At 40.3% G+C, this 21,901-nt stretch overlaps 1 protein-coding gene across 2 annotated transcripts in view; it reads left to right on the forward strand.

Annotated features, from left to right (window-relative positions):
• Positions 1 to 19,521, forward strand: part of UVSSA (UV stimulated scaffold protein A) — a 47,408-nt gene extending 27,887 nt beyond the window's left edge. For both annotated transcript variants that reach the window (XM_068188458.1, XM_068188459.1), the window contains 6 exons: positions 1,523 to 1,700; positions 2,612 to 2,761; positions 7,415 to 7,598; positions 8,454 to 8,565; positions 12,988 to 13,171; positions 16,300 to 19,521. In XM_068188458.1, the coding sequence (XP_068044559.1) occupies positions 1,523 to 1,700; positions 2,612 to 2,761; positions 7,415 to 7,598; positions 8,454 to 8,565; positions 12,988 to 13,171; positions 16,300 to 16,393 (902 nt within the window). In that variant the 3' untranslated portion in view covers positions 16,394 to 19,521. The remainder of the gene's footprint in view (positions 1 to 1,522; positions 1,701 to 2,611; positions 2,762 to 7,414; positions 7,599 to 8,453; positions 8,566 to 12,987; positions 13,172 to 16,299) is intronic.
• The last annotated feature ends 2,380 nt before the right edge of the window (positions 19,522 to 21,901 follow it).

Consider the following 21,901-nt stretch of genomic DNA (forward strand, 5'->3'; position numbering starts at 1 on the left):
TGCAGACTGTTTTCTAGTGCAGAGACTGGACCTTTAAATGCTTTTGGGTGTGTTTGGGGTTTTGTTTTTGGTTTTTTTTGATAATGTTCTTTAAAGGCTTGTTGACTTTGGAGAATGTAGAGTGTTCATAGCTTTTGTTAGTGGTGTGGGCAGGCGTGAGTAAGGGAGCAGCAGTGCCAGATGTGCTCAGCAGCAGGATGGACTCTGGATTTTGAATGAGGAGTGTTGCTGTCTCTGAGGAGAGGCTGTCCAGGAATTAGGTTAAACAGGTGTCCTTCTCAGTGCCTGAGCTTGGAGCTTTGGAAAACTGGTTTGGATGTCGTTCCCTGCACAAGGACTCAGCTCCTGATGTAGGTGCTTGGAAAATGCATTCCCAGGGGTGGATCTCAGAGGTTACCACCTCAGCATCTTGACCTGTGGTTCTGGTCAGGCAGTGCCATCTGTGCAGTCACACCCCATGGCTTAAAGGGAATGAGTGATGCAAACCAGTCAAGGTCAGGATGAATTGCTGGGAGACCTTATAAGGTGGTGAGATGGGTCACAGCAAATTGTTCAAATTTTGTTTGTGAAAAACACATTATTCTCTCAAAAATACTTTGTGTACCAAGCCTCCTGGCCACTGTGGGTCTTGCAATTTCCTGCTCAGATGGCTGGTCACAGATACAACATTAGCTTTTCCTTTTCTGCTTGATACATTTACTGATACATTTAATGTATGATACGTTAAATGACTAGCATTTAATGACTAGCAAAGCGAGAATGCTTCTGAATGCAGCTTCAGGGCTGGTTAGAACTGGGCAAAAGATGAAAAGTTACAGTCTAGTAACAGACAAAACATGTTAGAAAAACTTTAGTTACTTTTCACAAGAAGGCTCAGATAATTTGCTGAAAATTTTAGGTTTGTGAAACTATAACTTCTTGTTAGTGATCTTTTTTGAGGGATGAGGCCTTGCATTTCAATAAATTATTTTATGAAAAGGCTTTCTGAGGGGACAGATCACGTTGGTGTGAGGGATCATATCTTTCCAATTTTAGCGGTCATTGGCTGAAAAGTTCTTGTAACTATTACTGTCTAATGGAGTTGCTCCTCCAGCTCAGCAAGTGGAGGCAGGTGCTGTCTGACAGCTCAGCCTATCTAACTGCATCCTTACAGTCCATGCTGAGTCTCCAATCTGGCTGTATAAGGTAATAAAAGTTACCCCACCACTGAGCTGCTGGTGCTGAACATCAGTGCCCGGCACTGCCTTGCAGAGGGTTCGTTCCTCAGGCACTTCTGTCTCTTGGACAGACTCTCTGGGTCTTTCTTCCTCTGTGAGCACTTAGATATTTTCTCCTGGCAAATTGTGTGGTTTAGTATCTGCGAAAGACAGATGTCCTCTAAATAATTCTGTTTCACTCTAGGAGGGATTGATGTCTAATGCAAACTGAAAGCAGGAAGACGTAGTCAGCACCCTGAGCTGTTTGGGTGGACTGTGAGGGTGGGAGAAGTGAATCACTCCTAAACATCAAGGTTTTTTTGCAGGGCTTGAACCCCAGTCACCTCCAAAAGCCCCGGTGGCGAAGGCATCGGCGGGAGCAGCTCCACTGAGTTCCCGCTCTCTGCTCAAAGGGAACGAGGATGAACTAGATCCAACCTGTGCAGCTGCCACCCTGAAACTTCTCAGAGACAAGCTACCAAAGTTACCATCTCCTCATGCCAGGTCATCTTTGTTTTAATTCTTGTACAAACCTCTTGCTCTTGTGTTTATTAGTCATGACAGCACACAGAAAAGCATTTGTGATCCAGGCAAGCTGACAAGGCTGACTTGATCTCATTTTGAAGTTACATTTATTGCTTAATGTTTGGGATTTTGTTGGTGATTGCACCAGGATCTTAAGGAATCTTTTACTGCTCAGTTAATATAGATCTTATTTGGTGTAAATAACCTTTATGAAAATACACTGTTCCTTTCTTTGCTAACAACACCCCTCACCCCATTTATTTGGGTAAGTTTTGTTTGCAGCTGAACAGTGTGTATCCTAATGTTCAATTAGCAAGTAGTTTCAGCATCTCTTTGTTCCCAGTGACTTATGCTGTCAGTGCTGCCTGGAGATGTTATATTGCTTCCAAAGACATATTTGTTATCAATCCTGTTCAAAGTTTGCTGAAACTCCAGCCTTACCTGGCATTAGGCTGTGACTTGACGATAAGGCTGGAGTCATCTGTTTTGTGGCATGTTCCTGGAAAGACTCTTCTGCATGGGCCAGGAAAGCCCCCAAAACCTAGCAAGCTGGAATTAATGTGAGATTTCCAGTAGCACATCTGTGGCTCCTGTGGAAGTGCAATGTGCATGATCCACTGCTGCCCCATCAGATCTCTGGGCTTCTGCCCCCACAGTGTGATATGTGTTGGTCAGCACTAGCTGAACATGCAGTGAGCTGCAGAGTGTGTGGTGTTGTGTCATATGGTCTTTCTTTAAAAAATTAAAAGGACAACCTTGAAAAGTAGTTGTAATTGTACATGTACGGTAATATTAGTGTTGGTCTAAAAAAATCGAATGAAAACAGAAAAAAAGAAAAAGTTGTTGTGGTCATTGGTGTTCTGTATTGACTTCTCATCAATTTTCTCCAGTGAGTCTGCAGCTTCTGAGACAGCAAACTTGGAAGATCCTGACAGTAAAAGAAGAAAACTGGAAGAAAGAGCTAAAGCTCCCCTCATGCCTTTTGGATTAGATCTTCATTACTGGGGAGAGGATCAACCAAGTGCTGGGAAGATTCTCAAGTAAGGCTCTTTTAAGACAAATTAAACAAATAAATAGATGTACTCAGAGGTCATGCAGTAGGGTGACTGCTATTTCTTTTGTTAATTACTTTTCTTCTTTACCTTGTGTTGTAGGACCCATAAACAAAGTCAGAAATTCTACCTTTAAATGTTATTTATTTTGAGAAGATGTGATACTAATTAAATATCCTTTGATGCTTCAAAGCACTTTTTTTTCCTGCTCTTTTTATGTTTGCAGCATGGCATCAGTTACTCCAATTTGAGCTGGTACCTCGTTATGCAAAGGGCTCTGCCAAGTGTGTGATAGATATTCCCTGAGCTGGAGACTTTAAGATCTAAATAAGTAGCGGGCAAGGTAGGAGAAAGGCTGGGAAAGTGCTTTTCCTGATTTCACAGAGTGGTAACTGAGGAAACTGATAGGCTTATTCAGTCACACAAGAGAGAGGTGGCAGTTACAGGATTCGGATTTGGATTTTTCACTTTCCATTGCTGTCTGGGAGGTTTTGTGTTTCACCAAGCATTGCTGACTCAGGGAAAGCTTTAGCACTGCTGGGGAGAAGAGGTGGTATGTACACATCAGAATTTATTTCTAGCAGTCAATTTTTAAAACCCTTTTTACTAGTTTTAAATGAAAGTTGGGTTGCAAAGTCCTCCCTCTATGTATACATTTTGTTTAAGTCCACCAGAACTTTGGTAGCAGTGTGTACCATACCTGGCTTGAAAAAGGCAAAAATCACTGGCTGGCTGGGTTGTAAATTAAGCTATTATATTCTTAGCAGTATTACTTTAACTTAGTTTGTTTTCTTACCAAAACAAAGGAAAAAAAAAAAAACCCAGCCTGTAATCACAGTGCTAAAATAATGTTGGCAGAAAGGAACAAGAGGAAATCTTTGCCCCTGCACGTGATTTTGTAAAATGCAGAATATCTGTTAAATTACTGAAAACTGGTGCAATTAGATGCATAAAAGTGCTTTACCACAGTCACTCCAGGCTTTGGATTCCATCTCATGTGGTATAGGCTCTTCAAAGCCTATGAAGAGATTTTCAGCAGGGCTTTAAGAAGCCCTGTGATAATGCCAAAAAGGTAGTAAGGCCTTATTTTACATTGCAAATGAGTTACTCAAGTCATAAGTGAAATCAGAAGCATATTTCACTGCCTGTCTGCCTTGTGCTGTACTGTTTTAGTTTTATGCTTCCCAATAAAATAGAGGGCACACTTCTGAACCACAGAGTCTATAACTACAGATGTGCCAATCTAACTAAAGATAATTTAAGTAACTCTGCACACACAATACCATTGACCCCAGGTATAAAATAGACTTATTGAAAGATTCAGGTAGTTATCAGTCAACTCCTTTAGCATTTCTATATGCACCCATGCTGGCTCTGTAAGATTCTTAGTGGAAAAAAGCAAACTGAAGAATAAACAACACATGTGGGGTGTGTATGGAATTGGAATTTTTAAAATCTGAAGGGGAAAAGTCTTTCTGTTTCATTTAGCAGTGCAGTTACTTAATCACAGCATTTACAATAAATTAAGATTTTAACAGTGAGAATGTACCTACCAGGAAGATTTTCTAATGAAGTTTTGTTGGTTTTTTTTTGTTTTGTTTCTGTTTTGGGGGGGGAGGCAGAAGGTAGTATATGCTGCACAGTGTTGAATTGTGTAGAGTCTGCTGTGTCAGCTTAACAGACTTATTTTGGATAGCATGGACCTTCCAAACTCATCTACTCTCCTCCTTGAATGAAATCAGTTTACTCTTAGAAGCAGAGTGAAATAGCTGGTGCAGCACTGACTGTGACTAGGATGTTTCAATTAGCCCATTTTTGCACTTGCTTCAGGATCTCTGTAAGCATCTGGGGTTAGAATTTATATTTATACAATGTTTTTATTATCTTCATGTCAGATTAGAAATTAAGATGATATAAATTCATTGAAAGAGTGCAGCAGTTCTCCAAGAGCTTTCTCTTAGATTTCAGTTAACCATTACTTGTCTTTTATTCCTCCTCCTCCTCATTTATTGCTGTGCCATTGCCATTAAAGCCTCTGATATTTTTCTGGATTAGGAGCACTCTCAATGTGAGTGAGATATTGATATTTTTCATCTTTTAGTTGATTATCTGTTCCTCTTCTGATCCATCTTACAAACAGCTTTTACTTGTCACATGCATCATTTTTTCAAACATGTATCTGCCTGTTTATAATGTTGCTTAATGTAAAACAAGAAATCAGAAAACCTTGGGATCTGCCACTGCTTTGTTCTTCTCTCACCTGCTTCTAAGTCATGTTGGGAGAAAATAAGTTATATGCTTGTAATAAAAGTAATATGTATTAATATATTTGTAGGAATCAGGCTATTTTAAGTTCAGTTCCCAAATACTGGTCAATGGTACATAGGGCAAAACATAATTTAAATATTCTTGACATCTGTTGGGTGCATATTTAGGGGAAGGGAGACAGAGAAATTATTAAATAGAACTGTTTCCTAACTGGAAGGGTTGACATGCACAACTTAAATGCTTCTTCATTCTCATGTAACTGTAATTGGATAATTAGGTTGGGGGGGGAGTTCATACCACCAAAGGACACTAGAATTTTACTAAGAGATTCTGTAGGATTGTCATGCTTGTGAAAATCCTGTATGGTGCCTTTTTTAGGAATGCTTTTCCCTCCGTATGGCTGCAAGGTTAGTGACAAAGAGCTGCCAGTCAGTTTTGCTTTCAGCATTGCATTAAAATAAGCAAATAAGAAATTGATGTCATTATTTTATTTCCTCTCTATTGTATAATCTTGCCATAGAATTTCTGAAACTAAAATACTGTACTGTTCAAACATTGGGCTGAAATGATACTGATTTTTTAGAAAGACTCTCAGGGCTTTTGGGGTTTTTTTTGCTACTTTTTGCAGAAGTGTTTAATTAAAAATATTTTGTTTAACCAAAAACTGTGGAAAGACATTACTGTGTTTATTGTTGAACTAGCTTCCACTGGAGCTCTTTGGCCTTTATCCCCTAATTTACCAGAAGAAAGTTATTTATAATTTATGGCAGGTTAGCATTTCTCTGGCACTAGTAAGGTGTATTTGATGGAGAAATTACAGATAAAAACAATCTGTTTAACAAAAATGTTGTTGAACATTTTTCTGATGATGGCAAATCACAGAGATGTTTCAGAGTTTCTTTAATCCCTTTTTAACCTAGTTCTAACCTCTTTATATAGTTTAAATGCTCAACTATTGCATTAAAACCAGCAGCTATGTATGTCGTAGGTTGCTATGGTCAGATATTTTCCTCTCCTTTTTTTTTTTTTTTTTTCTTGTCATCTGCTGAAAACTTGGTCAGATAAAATTAATCAAAACTTTTCAGGCCCTCTAAAGTAATTCTTTTAAGTATTGGCTTATGTGTTTTGCCAAATTGTGACTGGTGTGATGAGTGAAGCCAGTGTTCATGTAGATGTGGTGCTGCAGTCCACAGAAAGCAAAGCAGGAATGACACCCAGGAATATTAGTGAGCGAGAGGAATTGGATATGGATCAAGAAAACCCTCTCAAATAACTCTGGAACTGATTGGGCTGAAGAACTGTGTGGAAGAAAGGGATTGTAAGGTGCCTTTAGGAATTTTATGTCCTTATCAAGACATCTGTCATCTAGATATCTCCATCTTGCTTGTCATGAGCAGCAGACATGCAGGCTGCAATTTTTTTCCTTAGTTTAGCTGTATTTTTTTTCCTCTTTAACTTCATATTTCCTTAATTTTGGGGTGGGATTGTTATTGTTGACTTCAGATATCTTAAAATCAGATAACCTAAACTGGTCATCCTAATTCCTTTTCATGGTTAAGAGAAAGAAACATTTACCATCAGAGGGACAGTCATTGTCTCCTAAGATTAGCATCTAAAATGAGTCAGGTAATTGCTCTCTGGGGTTGCCTGTTTTTCACTACAGGCTGTTGGCAGCTTAGGGTGGCTAAAATGAAAGTATATGAATGCTGTTGAGAAAATCTTTGTTTGCCTATCTGTTTGTAAATGTAGGTAAGGTCTGTAATTCTAAAACAGATTTTCAATGGATTGGCTTAATTTCCTAGAGGAACACCTGCTAATTTCTCAGATTTATGGACACTGTGTAGGAGAATCTGGAAGAAAGAATCTGTGTAAGGCTCAGCTGATTGTTTGCTCTTTCCTGTGGTCTCAGTTTATTGCAACATCCTCTGATTCCAGCTTCTGCTTCTCTGCTGCTGCAGGAGTCCAGCTATCAGGAATGAGATCAGCCACGTTAAGATCAAACTGTTTCCTCCTTGATCTGTCTTCTGTGCTTAATCATAGAAGTATTTTGTTATGAAGAATGTTAAGTACAGAATTACAAAGTTATTCAATGAATCTGGAAATTGGATAACTGACTCTGGATGTCAGATCATGAACTAAAGCTAAGACTTGTAATAGCTTAGCAGGTTAAACAGGAAATCAATACTAGACAGGCTTTGGTGGTATTTTAAAAATATCTTCATAATACAGGAGCCATAAGAAAGACTGGTAGATTCCTAGGGGTTTGTAATTCCCTTCCTTTCACATGTGAGTTTAGCACAGGTTGATAATGGCATCTCTGTGTGTTTTCTTACAATTTTGTGTGTGAATTATTTTCGTTTGTTGTTTTCGCAGATTTACCTCTGAGCACCGATTTTGGGCACCCAGTGAAGTAGAGGAAGAGGTGGAAAATAAAGAAATAACAGAAATGTTAAAAACCAGGTATATAACATTTGCTGGCAGGTTTGAGCCAGTGAAACATAAATGTCGAGCACCCATGCCTGATGGAACTCTGTGTGAAAGACAAGATCGGATTAAGGTAGGCACCAAGTTAGATCGCTTCCAAGATCTGTGCTGTGTGGAGATCTCCTTGAAACACTCATAAAAATTTATTTCACATTGTAAGTATAGCTCAAGGGAGTGGAAGAACATTGTGTTGGAGAAGTTCATTGTTAATATGCGCTCTGTAAGGGAAACATCCTTTTGGTAAAGAAGCTGTAAACATTTAAAGAACTGTCAAAATTTTTTGGCATTCATTGTAGGTTGTCTGGATTTTATTTATTACTGTGATGTGTGAGTACCTGACAGTAGGGCAGAGATAGTTCTTGGCTGAAAATTTTTCCTCAGAGGCATATATGATATTAACTGTTTCTAGAAACTTACATGTTTGAGGGGAAAAGAAATTTTAATCACAAATTATGCTTTATGAAAGCTAAACTCTGCACAGCCTCAAATTATGAGCACTACTGAGCAGAACTACTTCGCTTCAGTACTTTGTTCTAATATCTCTGTTCTTCCTGTATTGTCTGAGATTGAAGGATCTGAATGCACTTCAGTACTTTTAATGGGATTGTTACAGGACAGGGATATAGCATAAACAATAGTATATGATGCAGCATTGGTGCCCTAGTTCCAGACTTGACAGGATGTGCTACCTGGTCTCTTGAAATTGGATATTTGTTTCAAAAAGGGGTTATTTCTTTGAGATTCTGAATATATTAAACACATGATGTTAATGGGATTCTGATGCTTTCTAAAGAGGACTGGGAGTCAAGTGTAGTTTTGTTGCTCAATTCTGTTTCCAGCTTTAAGCTGTGTTGAATAAAAGGTAAACATTTTCTTTTCATTCAAAAATGGTGACTTTTTTTTTCTTTCCCCCCCTTTCTTTCTCAAGTGCCCTTTCCATGGAAAGATAATTCCTCGGGATGACTCTGGGATTCCTGTAAATGCAGAGGACAGAGCCAGAGAAGAAAAGATGAAGTTTGAGAAGCAAGCAGCCCAGCCAGGTCTGTGTCTGCATAGCATCTTAAAAAAATAAAAATACTAGGCAGAGGTGGGAAATACCTGTTACCTGTTTGCTCCTAACCACATTCTCCCATTTGCATTCCTATTGATTTTAAATTACAGCTCATTTGCTTATGTGATAAATATGGATATATACGTAGACAGAATAACTTTAACATTGCATTTGTGCTTTATTTCCAGTGGATTTTGTTATGTTCCCAACACTGCTGAGACAGACAAGTTATAGCCTTTGTCTTAAGGAACATGTTTATCAAGGATGGTTGGACCTGTTCCCTGGGAAGTGCTTGACAGTAACTGTTCCTATGCTTCTGCAAAGAAGATGTCTAATCTTGCTGGTCCCTAACAGTTGTGATTTATGCAATATAATGATAATATTACGAGGATCATTGTGTTACCACCAGTTTTGTGAGGGCGTGCTGGATTTTTGTTTTTTAAACAATTAGGAATGGGCAACAAAACGACTGGCCTTCTTGCACCCTGGCTGCAGCCTTCAGATGTGGAGGGGAGGACTCCTTCTTCCCCAAGATAATTTGGACATTTTTAGCCAAGGTGCAGCTCTGGACTGGTAGGTGAGAAATGCAGGCAGTGAGTACCCAGGCAGGAAGACTTCCAAGGGGAATAAAAGGCTTTCTTGCAATAGTACAACTAAACCCTATTAGTGATGGACAGAAGATACCTGGTGGACTACAGCCAGGAAGGTGCTGGCAGTTGATGGACTGCAAAGGAAGATGAGAGAGAGGGATCTATCCAGCAAAGACACAGTGTATGATTGGAGGGGACAGCTTTTCTTTAACCTAGCTTCCTTCAGCAGGCCTTAGTTTGCACTGGTTTGAGCTATTTATTGTAGGTGAGTGTTCTGCATTCTAATTAAACTTACCCATAGGCATTAGCATTTTGGTATCCTGTGCCATACTTCCTTTCAGAAGTTCTCTCTTCAGGTTTGACTGACTTGGTGTTTGACAGTTATGCCTGTTATTAATGAAGCTACTGAACCTTTAATGAAACCTCTTGAGAGCCTGAGGAACAGTTACCTGTATTCAGAACAGGAATCTATTCAGAAAGGTCTGTGTGGAATCAATGTGCATTTAAACATAAAATTGACCCACCCGGTGTCCTTTAACACTTGTTTGACCATCTTTGAGTGACAGTGCGTGGTGATCACAGCAGCACACCAGTGCAGCAATTACTGAACACCTTCTGGTATTTGCAGGTGTCAAAGTGCTACATTTGCAGGTAGTTTCCATCCCTGTCCAGGTAGAGTAATTGCTCTAAACTGGCATCCGGCCAGCATCACAGACACTGTTGGACTGTCACAGGGAAACCAGGATAGAGGTGTGGATGTTGTGTTAAAAGGGAAAGTTCCCAGCTTAGTTATGACAAACTCAAACCAGCAAATTAAACTCATAGGTGTTCTTGAAATCTCAAACTAGAAACTAATATTCTGGTATAAAAATCACTTGGACTGAAAAATATTGATTTTTTTTTCCTGTGAAATTGCCATTGCTTCAGGCTAGACATAGTATTTATTTTTATTACAGTGTCAGCTCAGTGTTGTTAGAGGCTTCTCACCTCTGGTCCACAAGGATGTGTCTGTTAGTTCCTAACCAGTGCTGGCATTGCTCCTTGTGTTATTGAGTGTGGTTGTTAAGCTGAAATGTCACACCAAGGTCCATCCCATCTGGCTGGGGACGTACTGCACAAGCTGTGGCACTTAATTTGGACAAAACCCTCTGTGTTTCCAAAGCCATACATATACCAGATGGCACTAAATACTTCTATCCACTTTCTTTTTTGCTCTGCCTTACTATTTTTATGTTTGCTTTAGAGCATTTTCATCAACTTTTAAATTTTTTTTGCTTGTTTTGAGGCTTATGGTTTGGAGGGGTGTGTTCAATTGGTTTTCAGCGGTGTTTGGTTTTGGGTGGTTTTTTTTTTTTTTATTACAAAGGTCTTGAAGCAAATCTGACCAGTGCTGCTATGGGAAATATACAACTGGGAACCCACTGGACAGTCAGGAACTGTTTGATTGACAACATCATTAATGATGGCAGTTTGAAAAATCTGGAAAAAAACACTTAAATTTGGGGATCAGTTGTATGGTTAAATTGCACCAAAATTGTTCTTGCACCTCCTTCCTACTGGATGGCAGATTTATTTCTATCTTTACGTGATTAAAGTGGGAAACAGTTAGATAAAAGTCATATGGTTTGTGTGCTAATGACTGTGTTTTGACAACACTGTCATTGTTATTATGGATCATTTATTATCTTAGCACAAAATTTTAAACTCTAGCTAATGTCCACAGAAAGGTGCTTTGGGCTCTTAAGTGCTGGAACAGTGAATCAGTTGGGATAACGCTGACCCGCTAATCTGCAGCGTTCATCCTTTTCCCATAGTTCACACACAGGAGCAAATTAAGTGCCTATTTTTTGTGTCAACCCTGAAGAGTATCTGGTTTTTCAGCCCTTAGTGACTTGTTAACAAACAGGTATCAGGACAGGCTAGTGAAGGCAGGCCGCTGGCCACTCAGATGTGAAATAGCATCTCTTTACTAACTACAGTATTGATTCCCGCCTACCCTTGCAAACTGTGTAATTTTCTTTTCCCTGCTGCTAAACTCAGTAACAATGTATGAAGAGCTTTAGGGGCCCATCAATGCTCAAAAAGCCTGCTCTTCCCTGGCATTCTATTGATTTTTCTCAAAAGCTTTTAAATTGCTCCTTCATTTTACTCAAATGCTCATTTCATCTCTACTGGATGCTGGCATTTTTTCGTTGTGTTTAAACAATTGCTCTATTCACGGGGTTCCTAAACTGTGACGCCTTCTTATTACTGGGAGATAAACTGTTTAGACAGTTTTCCTTAATCTTGGATTAATCGTTCCTGTATCTGAATTGTGCTGTTCTGTATTCCCTTACTTCAAAAAAAAAAAAAAAAAAAAAAAAAAAATAAAGCCTCTGAGGTCTTATGATCTATTAAGTATATGTGTTCTGTTTTCTCCTTTTGTAACTCTCCTGTGCAACTCTTGAACAGCTTGGCTTTTTTCATGCTTTTTGGCATGTTGGATTTTAATCAGTCCTTGCTTTCATGTATGATGGTAGTTTAGATCTAACCTTTCCTTGGAAAATTGCTCTGCTATTCCGTTACACCATGTTCTTAAGTGAGGACATTGCCTCTGACCTTCCTGAAATGTTGTTAGCAGCATTTGTCACACCAAGTGACCATCCTGGTGTATAAATGAAGTTGTATTGTCCTTTAGGACTGTTTATTTTTCTGTATTTACAAAGTTGTTATGTAAGAGGAGTAGACATTTGGTGTTACAATTTCTGCAGGCAAGAAAGGTTGACTGACATAAGGGAAACTATGACAAATGACTGGCAATTACTGTTGTTAAAATGCAGACTTCTGGCATTTCTGCTGAGTGTGGACCGTGTTCTTTTTGAAGTAGTACTTCCTGCAAATTTTTCCAACCTAAATGCTCTTTACAATGAAATGAAATTTTTCTAAATTTCCCCTTGGCAGATGTCCATCCTCCAGCCACATTTTTACTTTGTGCTACCTTGTTTTAATACACAAGACTACACTGAAGGTGAAAAACTTCAGCTTCCTCAAACAGTTCACAGTCTAAATTGCTCATGCTTTTTCTTCTGATGGCATCTAGACTCAGAATCCACTTACAGTGTATGGCTGGATTCTGAAGCATTAAGGTTTTGAAAAAATGTAAAATAAGATTTTGTTTAGATAAATTAACCTGTGCCATTGTCAAGAGAAGAAACTTGATTTTGATAATTAATATGAGGGAATGTGGGATACTTAGAAAGTAGTACCTTTTTCAGATGCAAAATGGGTGTCATGGCAACAGGGTCATGTTGTCCTACTCAAGAATTTTATATAGATGTCAGATTCCAGTTCAAATTTTAAAGTAAGTATTATTGATGAAAAGAAATCACAATATTGCCAGCCCTACTCTGCTAAAAGGTTGATATATTCCATTTTTAGGTTTATTTTTAAGCTTACACAGAATTTATTTCTGAGGAATATAAGTTCCTCAGCTACATTGTTGACATTTTCATTTCTAAATAATAATCACTGTGCTTATTCACCTCTCCTGCATGGAATGGTTTCCTTGGAACTTTGCTACTATGCTACTGAAAAACCTTGACTTAGGTCTTCCTAAAGAACGGTTTTATCCATAGCAGTTACTAATACATACTAACCCAGGCTGGCAGGGCTTCTTCATCCAGATCTGTCATTTTGGGAAACTGCCTTATCCTCCCCTTCCTTTGTGTGTGCAACTTGTGTGGCTCTGCCCTCACCCACTGGTGACAAGAACCTCTTCCTTAGGGAACTGCAAACCTCCCTGGATTTGGAGTTTCAAAGTTCATGTTTTGTATTTTGAACAGAGTGGCGAGATCCAGAATTCTTGAGAGAGGTTGAAGCTGCTACAGGACTGGATCTTGGTTCCTCTAAATGTAATGGAAAAGGACAGAAAAAGAAAGGGAAGAAGCAAAAATATCCAAATCTGACAGACCTGAAGCAACAGGCCAACACATCTCGTTCCCGGCTTGAGAAGAAAGTCTTCAATAAGTAAGATACTTCCATTCTCTAAAGCCTGTTAATTACTGTTCCTGTTTGATTCAACAGTATTTTCTGTTTCTACACTAACATGCACTTAATAAACAGCTTCTTTGTCTAACTGCAAGCAAGAATATCTTCCATATGTCTGGAGGGTAAAAAATGGCAGGTACTGACAACCAAGGTTATTTCTTCGAGAGTGATTTTTAACTAATTTGCAAAATTTCCCTTTGAAAAACTTTTTTCATTCTGTCTATTTTTTTTTAAACTTTAATTGCTGGATTGGTTTCTCTGGATGATCATTTATTAGTCAGGCACAGCATCTCAAGTGGCTGTGGGAACCTGCCAGCCACTCCCAAATGTGCTTTAAAACATACAGTAGCTCCATCTGTCCACTATTAACACCATTTTTGATGCCTGTTCTTGCTTAGATGTGGCTACAACATAAATTTGCCTAAGCATGCTCTGGTCTTTATCAAATGGGAAGCAGCTGCAGCTATTTAAAGAGTTTCAAATGTCAAAAATTAAATAGTCAAAGGAAAGTAAAGTTGCCAAATCCAAAAAGAAAAACTGTTATTGTAAAATCATTAATGGTGGGTTATTCTTTAAGCATACTGGATGAGTTGAACAGCATCCAGGACACAATATTTGTTTAAACTCAATTTTCCTTTCTCTGATATACTGGTTATAATAACAAAGCCAAACCCACATTATTTTTGGTTATGGAAATAGCACATTTTATGTGAATTTCTCATGTCACCTAGTCTTAGTTAGAAGTCAGAGACATACAGTTCTAGTGATTAGAATTTCATATCATGGTTTACTGTGGTTTGTGCTAATGATTTTGAGTGTGTGCTGGTGCCAGGCATAGGGAATCAAACCTGTCAAGTTTTTAATAGGTTTCATGCTTTGCAGCACTAAACAAGATGATAACCTTGGCTCTTTATAACAACCCCAAATTACTTGAAATGTATAGGTGATAAACCCAGGCTCCAGTCTGCCAATAAAGCTAAGTGAAATTGCACACAGATCATCAAAGTGGGATCTCATTTCATTTACAGTATCACACAATCCACTGGTGCTAATGTAAAACCTACATGACGTGAAAGTGGCAAGGCCACTCTGCACTGCTAAAGGCTCACTTTTCTCCTACCAATTAGGTAATATTTGAAGTGCAAAACCATGACCACATTTTCCTTACTCTGGTAACTTTATTGGCAGAATTTTGTTAAAAGTATACCTCTTCCAGGGTGTTTTTTCAGAATGTTGGTTTTCATTGCAGTTGCTGCTGAGAAAATCTTTAATCCCACCATTTAGAGTGTTATTAAGAAGAAACCTCTTTCAGATGTTTCAAAATGGCTTTGGAAATAAAGCCATTACAGAGAGCAGTTACCAAACCAGAAGTCAGGTTGTTTATTGGAGATAACCCTGGAAGCAGAGCTGGAATAGTGTGGAAGGGCTGATCCTGAAAGAGGCTGAGGAACGCTGCCCAAGTGCATGTCTTATCTTCGTTTTCCTGCACTGCTAGGAACGTCCTCAAAAGTGATAAATGCAGACTGTGACAATGTAGAGTCTTAACAGCATGGGCCTTGAAACCATCTATTTGTGTGATGGAACTTGCCAAACTTGTAGAAATCAAAGGAGACATCAGTCAGTGCCCTGCTTTTGAATGGGACACAGTCCCTCAAACCAAGCCTGTAGCTGCTCTACCTGTCACATCAGCAGAGCAGCCAAATGCTTACCTGGAGATGTGTTAGGAGATAACACCTTTCATAGGCAGAGGGACAGCTGAGAACACCTGCAAACACCAGCCTCAGATAGCTGAGTTTTTGTTCCAGAGGCATCTAAAGTAACCAGTAAAAATTGGAACTGTAGAATCCAGTGAGGAGCAAAATTCATGAGGCTAGGTGCCCTCAGCTCTGCACAGCAGCTGCTCTAAGTTTCTGAAGGGGCAGATGTTCACCACAGAACATTTTCCTGACTGCTTCTACTGCTTCTTACTCTTCTGGATTCGTGAAAATTCCTCTGCCTTACCAGCTGGAGGATGTAGGGGCCTGTTCTCTCTCTGCCTTTTATGACAATCTCCTATTCCCATTCATGCTGTTGTTCATTTTCCTCAAAATCTTAACTGTGTAATCTTCACTCAAAAGTTTGTGGAGGGGAAAAAAGTGCAGGTGTCTGAATTAACCAGCTCAGAAGCATTGCAGCCCCTCCCTGGAGAAATCTCTGGGCACATCTTCACTGGGAGGAAGCAATGGCAGCCAATGGAGCAGCAACAGGGAGACAGACAGGCCCCCACTGGATTTGGGAGCACCAGAAAGCATAGCAGCTCTGAAGTTCATTCCCTCACTTCCTTTTTGATCCTGAAGGATGTTCCAGAGCCTTCTGCAGGCACAGCAGGAGATGCAGAGCTGCAGGGCTCAGGTGTTTGCCCATCCCGAGGCAGCAGAGATCCCGTTTGCATGGGATGTGTGAGTGAGGTGTTTGCCATACTGACCAAACTAAACTCTAAGCTCTTCTGCAGCTCTTCTCTAAACTCTGAGCTCTTCTGCAGCAGAAGCCTGTCCTGAAGAGATACACAATAATCTCTGGTGTCTTCCTAAACTAGAGTTGTTGTTGTGGATTAAAAGCTGCTGGTGTGAGCAAAAGAGTCTAACTCAGCCCACATCTGATAAAACAGAGTTTTAGTAACCTGTGGAAGTTCACATGAACTGAACAGCCAACCCTTCCCTCACAAAAGCATTCTGCATTGTGGGTTTGATTTCATAAGGGTTTCTGAGTACTGATTTTTTAAGATCTTTTTAGATACTTCTAGGTTTTTTTTCCCCAAGAACACTTAGGTGCTTCTAAAAATCAAACTTGCTCCATGTGGCTCTAAGAAATAATGTTGGGAGGGTGGAATACACAGCCATTAAACTGAAAGACTTGAATTTGTTTACTCCTGTTAATAAAATCATTGCTGAATTAAACTGTTTCTATTGCTGCAGCTAATTTAGTTAACAAGACAAATTTGTTCAGCCTCATCAATGCCATACTCAGAAGCCTGGTAGTGATTAATCAAATTCCCCAACATTCATAAATGTTCTCCGAGACTGAGTAGACTCAACAGAACTATTATTGTTGTTTTGTTTCTCTTTCAGAGGGGCCATGAAACGGGTCATGAAAGCCATGAACCAGATGGACCAAAGGAAGCACGAGAAGTTTGCCAACCAGTTTAACTATGCACTGAATTAAATTCTTAATCACCCCTCCCTGCACTTCCTTATTACAAGAGTGCAACTGCAAAACCCTTAATCAAAGATATTTGTATTTACACTACAATACTTTGCTAAGCACATTTTTACAGGCATCATTTTGAAATTGTTTCCAAGTGTAACTTATTTGATAATGAATATTAATGTTGGAAAAGATATGGTGGTATGGAATTGAATGCATTTTAAAAGTTGATAATTATTTAAAATACACATGAAATAGAGATGTTTTATGACTTGTACGTAATTTGGGTAAACTGTTCAGGTTTTTGGGCTTGGTTCTTTTCCTTCCTAAGAGACTCATGTAATTTATACTTCCTTTGACAGTACGTGTGTTTAATTTTCCACTTTTATGCCTTCAGGGAAAAAGATACTTTAAAAACAATTTGATTGCTGCCAAGGATGGCAGTGCACAGAGCCTTTTCTCAGCTTACTGTACAAAGTGATCCACACCAAGCAGCACAGCAGCTGCTGCAGCACCTCTACAAACACCTTGGTGCACAGTATCCAAATCAGCTGATTCCTTCAGATGATAAATGGAGTAGAGTTTGATTTCTGTAAACTGAATTCCAGGAGCTAAGTCAGTCTTGGTAGCTGTGGCACAGATGGAAAAGCTGAAATGGCAGAGATCATCCTGGCCTTCTTCTTCCCAAGATGCTATCCCAGTATCTTTCAGAGCTGCTTCTGGACAGCACATTGTGAAAGTCTGTACATGTACACAGAACGTGCTCCCATTTAACTGCAGTCTAAAAAGCTCCAGTATGAGGTGAAAATACAAAGTTTAAGAAAATCACTCAAGTGGCACAAGTGAACTGCCTGGCTTGGAACAGATAAAATTGCATCGGGCTAAAGCCCCAGAGTGTCTCTAAAGCACCCAGATACAAACACAAGTATCTGGATGTTAATGTGCAGCTGGATCCGCTGTGGGTTGTAGTTCTTGGCTGGGTACTTAAACAAATCTCCCAAACTTGTTTGCTGGCTATAGTCAAGCTTAAGGAGAAAGAATGAAACAGTGACCAGTTTGCACTGTTGTGCTCTTGCACATTTCATACAGCTTTATGGGTAAAGAAAATCCAGAGAATCAGGACGGTTGTGTTTGAAAATCAATTTCAAAGTGACCTGCAAAAGTCTCCAGTAAAGTGCTCATTACAGAGTAGAATGGATTCTCTATAGCACAGGCTTAGTTACTCACCTGTTGGAAACGTAAGGAGACTTAAGAATTTTAAAAAATGGGAAAATTTTAACAACTCAGTGTAGCTTCTGACCACCTCAGACAAAAGCTAATTTACTGTTCTGCCAAATACTTTCTGACTTGCACAAGTACTGCATAGAAAGCAATTAATGCTGACTTTTGATTATTTATCTTGCAAGAGCTCTGTAATTCGGAAGACATATTTTGTTCTTCAACACAAGTTGATATACTTCTGAAATACTGAAAATAAAACAATAAAGAGGCAGAATTTCATGTAATATTTACTGACTGCACTGGAAAGTAAAGCCACTTCTACTGGCTATTAGTCTTGGTAATGTGGCAGTGAAGATTCCAGGTGAAAATGTGGATAAGGACAAACCAAGTTCATCACCAAGTCAGTTGAATCAACTGCTAAACTGATTTGATTTCATACTAAGGACAAAAATCACACACACACATAAAACAGAAAACACATAAACCAAACAACTCCACCACCTCACATATCTGAATGTGGTAGTAATCATTGGATACTGGGATTCCCAGACAGTCCAAACTTAACTGACACTTGGTGATTAACCTTCAAAGAGCCACAAAGGTCATTATGCCACTATTCCAGAGATTCTTGAACCTGAAGAGGCTGAAGGTGTTCATTTATAAAACATATTTTCTCCCTGTAAGAAGAATAGGAAGTTTATATTGTGCAGTGACTCTTAGCCCTCCTTTGCTGGGCCATGAAATGTCAGCACTACAAAGTCCCCAGCAAACAGAAGATGCACTTGACCCCATGGAGTTCCCATTGTGGGCCTTTAATAAAGATCACAAAGACCAGGATTGGGAATGGAAATGGCAGAAATCTGAGGGGGGAAAAAAAGTGTGGTTAGTCAGTTATGTTCCACTGTGAGCAGCCTGGTCTGATGGAAGGTGTCCCTGCCTCTGGTAGAGGGGCTGGAAATAGGTGGTCTTTAAGGTCCCTCCTAACCCAAACCATGTTGTGATTCTAATGATGCTACTCAGTCACATCATTTCTAGAATTACCAGCTAAAACTTCCTGTCTGGACCTAATTGTCTAATCTGGCAGTTAAACCTGATCCTATCACATGATCTGTGTGCTTTCCCCCTTCCTTTATTAAAAGTATGCCTGCTTGGAAAGAAAAAAAAAAAAATCAAAACCAACAAAGTCTTCCTGGAGTGCCTCTTTCATGCAGAAGGAGAATTTTCAGAGTTAAGGTTCCCTGGCAGGTGACTCAGAAATGGCCAGCTCAGACAGAGGTGCCTGGACTTTGGGACAGGTTGATGGCCAGTGATAACTTTTTTTAAAGCTCTTGTGTTTTTCCTCTACTTCTTTTTCATTTTTTCACCCTGAGCCAAGATGAACCATTGACCCTTCATAGGGAAATGTGTAGATTGCACATCCCCTGTTGCACTGTCTTTATGTTCCCCTGGTCCAGTGTGGGACAATCTCTTCCCTTAACCCATGTTAATTTTTGACACTTTTTATCCAGTTATTCCTCTACAAGAGCCACTCAGCATGTATACATGCAACAGGTCTTGGGTGTTGTCACTTAAGCATTCTCATTAGACCTGGTCAGACATAATTCTGAGGGTTTGGGGGAGCTTTCTCCTTTTCCTGAGTTTATCTGTAGCTGGGCTGGAAGAAGAAATTTAAGACGGCATCTCTCTCCAAAGATCCAGTATGCCTTCACTAAATAGAAATCCTTTTATGTTCAAAAATACAAAATAGATCAATCTGCTTTTTTGATACATCACACTTTTTGTGTGCCAGTCTACAAATTTGAGATCCTGGGTTTACCAGTTAAAATGTTGCTCAACTGTCCCTGTGACATTCCTACTGGAACTTATCTATTCCTGTCCTCAAGGCTTCTGGGGAGAAAGAATAAATACAGGTATCATTCACATAATCTCTGGGTGTGGTTTTGTCTTTGTAGCTCACTCCAGCACATTTGCAATTGTACTTCTGCTTACTGGGGATGCTGTGTATGATTTCCAGGTACCTGCATACCTTGAGGTGATTTGGCCCTTAGAGTGTTGTTAAGGTGAACAGTTGTAATACATGTTGAATATTGTGTAGCTGAAGGGACTCTGAGCTGAAGTGAGCTGTGCTGGTGCATTTAAATCATCCTTTCTTAACCAGGGTTGTGTCAGTGGGAGAAACAAGAACTGGAAGCAGACTTCTCCATGGTTATTCTTACCTGAGCACACGGTTATACCTGGGGAGTAAAACCCTGAAAGGAAAAAAAAAGATCACAGTATGCACCATACCAGACCATGTATGGTCTGGCACTCAAATACAAAGCATTTCTTGGCATAAATGAGCTTGGTATGGACCTTGTGAGCAGGGCTTCTGAGTGAAAGCCATCCTTCAGCACACCCAAGGTTTCTGGGGCAGGGTGATGAACCCATACTCATCTTTTGCACAATGCCTTGTGACTCCATTTTCTCTAAACTCACTAGAGGCTTGGCTTTATCAACATAGGTATGGCTAAAAGTTTCTATTACAAAGCTATAACACTAAAAAATTCTAGAAATCACGGTTAAAATACTTACTTGTAGTTCTTTACTTATTGGTAAGCAAAACATACAAATGGGATTTGTAAGCAGTTCTGCATGGACAGTGGATCGTGCCACACAGAACAATTTTCCACGTTGAGGAAAGGCTTCAGTTAATCAAAGTGGGCATTTTTGGAAAAAGAAAAGAACAAAGAAACCAACTTTGTTTTGTGGAAAACAAAAAGTAAACCTGTTCCATTTAAAGTGGCTGTGAAAATGGGTGATAAGGGTGTTACTAGTTACGAGGAGCCTCTAGCCAGAAGCAAGAGGTGTAGAATCTCAGGAGCCCAGCCAGCACAAGCCCAGTTCAGGTGTGTCACAGCACACAGCAGGGGCAGATGGCCACCTGGTGGTCTCCCACTCTGCCAGTGCCTGGCTGTGGTGCAGTCTGTGGGACTTACCCAGTTCTGTTAGGCACATGAATGCTTTTACCCAGAGCTGACGTGAATGTCTCTCTAGGTCCTGTGCCAGAAGAGGTAAGGATGCTACAGCAGTACTTCAGTGAGGAGAGTCGGCCATTTAGAGCCACGCCTTTTGGAATGCCTCACACCTTCAGCAAAGTCACTGTTTTTGGATAGGGAGTGCCAATCATGGTGCACTTGACAGCTCTCCTGCTGGAGCACACGTTCAGGAGGTGGAGCCCAGGTCCCTTCTCAGCCTCAGAGGTGACAGTCCCACGTCCTGGATCGGGGGACAGCCCGAGCCACCGGCAAATTAAAAGCAGAAGATCTGGAAGAGAGCTCACATTACCTGATTCCCTGTGGGAACTGGAATTGAACCACCATGAAGCTAAAACTGCTTCAGGTAGGAAACTAGAGATAAAGATCTCTGCAGATTACAGTCCCAGAGTGGGGCAAGGGAAGGCTAGATCTGCATGCTTATTCCCTTGACACCTGCCAGGAAAAACACATTGAACTTCATGGATTCAGGAGAGAGCTTCCTCATGGATACCATCACCAACTAGATCAGCCCTCGGGACCCCACGGACGCCAAAGCCAGAGAGAAGGGTGTTACTCTGGTAACTTCTGCAGGGTAGTTTCTCCACATGACTGTTCTAGGATGCTCTGGGACAGCTGCATTTAAATATACCCCAAACAGGTAACAGCATTCTGCTCCTGGGTGAAAATAACACTTGAATTTGCATCTGCAAACAATCAAGTTCTGCCCCAAGCAGTGTCCAAGGAAGACTCAGTGGTGCTGGGAGTGCAGAGGGAAGTTAGTCCATAGCCAGGTGAGAAAGAAAAAAACAGAGACTGGAGGTATCACCTCCAGGGAGAGGTGAGAGGAGCTGAAGGTGAAAATCAGGATAATGTCCTTCCTGCCAAGAGCACCATCACACACCCCCAAACAAGAAAACAACCTTGGCAATAGGAACAGAGTCAGCCACAAGTTACCTGAAGGTCCACCAAGATAAAAGGCAGGTCTGGAGCCAAGTCAGCTACAAAGCCAAGCACAGCCCAGCACCAGCGCTCAGGCAGGAGACTCCACTGAAATGCAGCTCCCTTACAACCAGCTGGAGGCTCCTGGTGACTCTCTCCCAGTTTAGCTGTTTTCATGGCAGCCTGAGCCAAGGTGCTGCAGCTGTGCCACATCAGGGCAGAGCTTCAGCACCTGCTGGAGTGTGGGATAGGGAACTAGGAGGATTGTGAACATGGTGAGAGGGTAATCAGAGAAATTAGATCCTGCTGGTACATTCAGAGCCTTCGGAGCATCCCTGGTACTGGATGTGGT

Source organism: Anomalospiza imberbis, chromosome 4 (genome assembly GCF_031753505.1).
Source record: "Anomalospiza imberbis isolate Cuckoo-Finch-1a 21T00152 chromosome 4, ASM3175350v1, whole genome shotgun sequence".
Classification (NCBI taxonomy): Eukaryota; Metazoa; Chordata; class Aves; order Passeriformes; family Viduidae; genus Anomalospiza; species Anomalospiza imberbis.